Source organism: Atta cephalotes (genome assembly GCF_000143395.1).
Source record: "Atta cephalotes unplaced genomic scaffold scaffold00055, whole genome shotgun sequence".
NCBI lineage: Eukaryota > Metazoa > Arthropoda > Insecta > Hymenoptera > Formicidae > Atta > Atta cephalotes.
Genome location: NW_012130119.1, coordinates 1,535,162 through 1,537,366, shown reverse-complemented (window position 1 = coordinate 1,537,366; position 2,205 = coordinate 1,535,162). Strand labels below are relative to the sequence as shown.

The 2,205-nt window shown below is 33.3% G+C and overlaps 1 protein-coding gene across 1 annotated transcript in view; it reads left to right on the top strand.

The window, feature by feature from the left end:
• The window catches only part of LOC105623305 (macrophage mannose receptor 1), a 1,706-nt gene extending 999 nt beyond the window's left edge, over positions 1–707 (top strand). The window contains exons 3-4 of the mRNA XM_012204703.1: positions 164–391; positions 499–707. Of these exons, the coding sequence (XP_012060093.1) occupies positions 164–391; positions 499–707 (437 nt within the window). The remainder of the gene's footprint in view (positions 1–163; positions 392–498) is intronic.
• Positions 708–2,205: the final 1,498 nt, after the last annotated feature.

The following is a 2,205-nucleotide window of genomic DNA, read 5'->3' as shown; positions in this document are numbered from 1 at the left end:
ATAATAATAAATAAATAATATATATATATATATATATATATATATATATATATATATATATATACCTTCATACATTACTTCAGTCATTAGGACATTTACAAGACGCCTGAATTAATTTTTTGAAACGTAAGCTTATGACATTGTTAATGAAGATTACTTTTAGTGAATGCTACGATGGAATGCATTCCTAAAGCGGGAATGTTTCTATTCTCGTCTGAAATACTAAATTATACGGAGGCACGAAATTTCTGCCAGAAACGAAATGCATCGCTCGCACATGTGATAAGCGAAGAGCGCACGGAAGGCCTCGGCAAATTAATGTCGCAGAATTTTTCCAGATTCATTGGTCTTAGCAGCGAAAGGAATGAGAGAATTTGGAAGAATGAATTCGGTAATTTGCTATCATTTACATTTCTTATTTGCAACAAGATAAAATCTTTCAATTCGAACGCCAAACATTTCTCTTTATAAAATTAAAAAATACATGATTTTTGACAGGTGAACCCTTATCTTGCTTCGATTATCGAGCATGGGGCGAAAAACAACCGTCACACTCGAAAGGTTGTGTTGCTCTCACAAATCCGTCTGCTAAAAGTTCGCCACCCTTCTGGAAAGTGATGCCGTGTCACGCATTGCTGCCATTTATTTGTGAAATCTCACCGTTGTCTCGAGAAACTTCGAAGCGGCGTTATGGGAATCACACATGATACGTCATTATGTATGATACGATTAAATATATAATCAAATGCATTTCATGAGAAGCAATTATACATATAATAAAAACAAACTCGAGAAATTAGAATGACATAATATTTTTTGATAGAATGACTCAATTGAAATAAATCAAATCAGTAATAACAAGGGCTACGAGCCAGTTAAAACGTCTTTTTTTACTATTTTAATTTTAAATATTAAATTTTATTAATTTTAACTAGCTCGTATTGTAATATTTTTTCTTTTTTGATGAAGTTTGCTTGGGTTTCACTTATGCCCGTTACCAATATAAATTAATCTCGACTCAATTAATAACTCTTCATCTTTTTCTAATTATTAAAATTAAAGAAAAAATGAAGAATAAGTTAAACTGAAATTTTGAAATTTAAAATTGATGGAAATAGGCATTAACAATGAGTGCGATAAAATCAAAATGAAGGCAAACATTAAATATGTATAGAGATTTAATATAGGATTACAGGACTCCAGCATTGCATATGAGAGAGTGATTTACTCTCTAATGGCTTTATTTACAGGTACGATTGTTAATTCGACGTATGCACGATTGGACATGTTGACAAAGGAGGGGAAAATATATTTATATATATATATATATAACTCTCACTCGGATCGCAATGCGCTTATACATATATATGTACATAATAGGCCTAACGTTAATAACATTAAAAATCATTTTGCTCTTGGATCGTTAATTCCTTACGTTCTAGAGCATGCTTTCTACAGGGATATCACTTAGCAACTATGCAGCCAGACAGCTATGCGCTGTCGCATTCGTCTGATGCTTTTCGACAGGACATTCATCGAGCTCGTTATAATATGATATAAAAATGATCTCGATAAGATTCTATGTCGAACAACAACAATCGGAAATATAGTCTGCTATTACATTAGTCTTACAACCTCGTGGGCAACATCACTTATTCACCCTAGCGCCGTACATAGTGATAAAATCGAAAGCGTGTGAGAGATAATTATATCGCGATTAATACACGATCGACTATAATTTGTCGATCCACTGTGGCATTCGGATATATAATATTCGGGACGCGATACTTTTAGAATAAAGATTTCGTTACAATCGTTTCTCGCATGTTTTCATTCGATGCGCAGAATTAGTGTTCAACATTATTTTATTTACAGATTAACATTTTCTCAATGGTTCTGGAAACACCTGTTTCAAACAAATTCTGGAAGTTCACTGGCGAACGGAAAGGCCTTATTCGTAAGTACAGACCTAATCTAATTAACGCATTTACATTATTTTTTCTCAAAATGATTACATTAAAGTCAAAGTGTTGAATGATTGTGTTTACAATGATTGGATTGCAAGAGATTTACGAGAGGGAAGACAATGTACCTGTAGGTGCGAAATATGACTATGGCTAACTGATACTTGACAACTGTTCTAAAATGTCTTCAAAAGAGAGAGAGAGAGAGAGAGAGAGAGAGAGAGAGAGAGAGAGAGAGAGA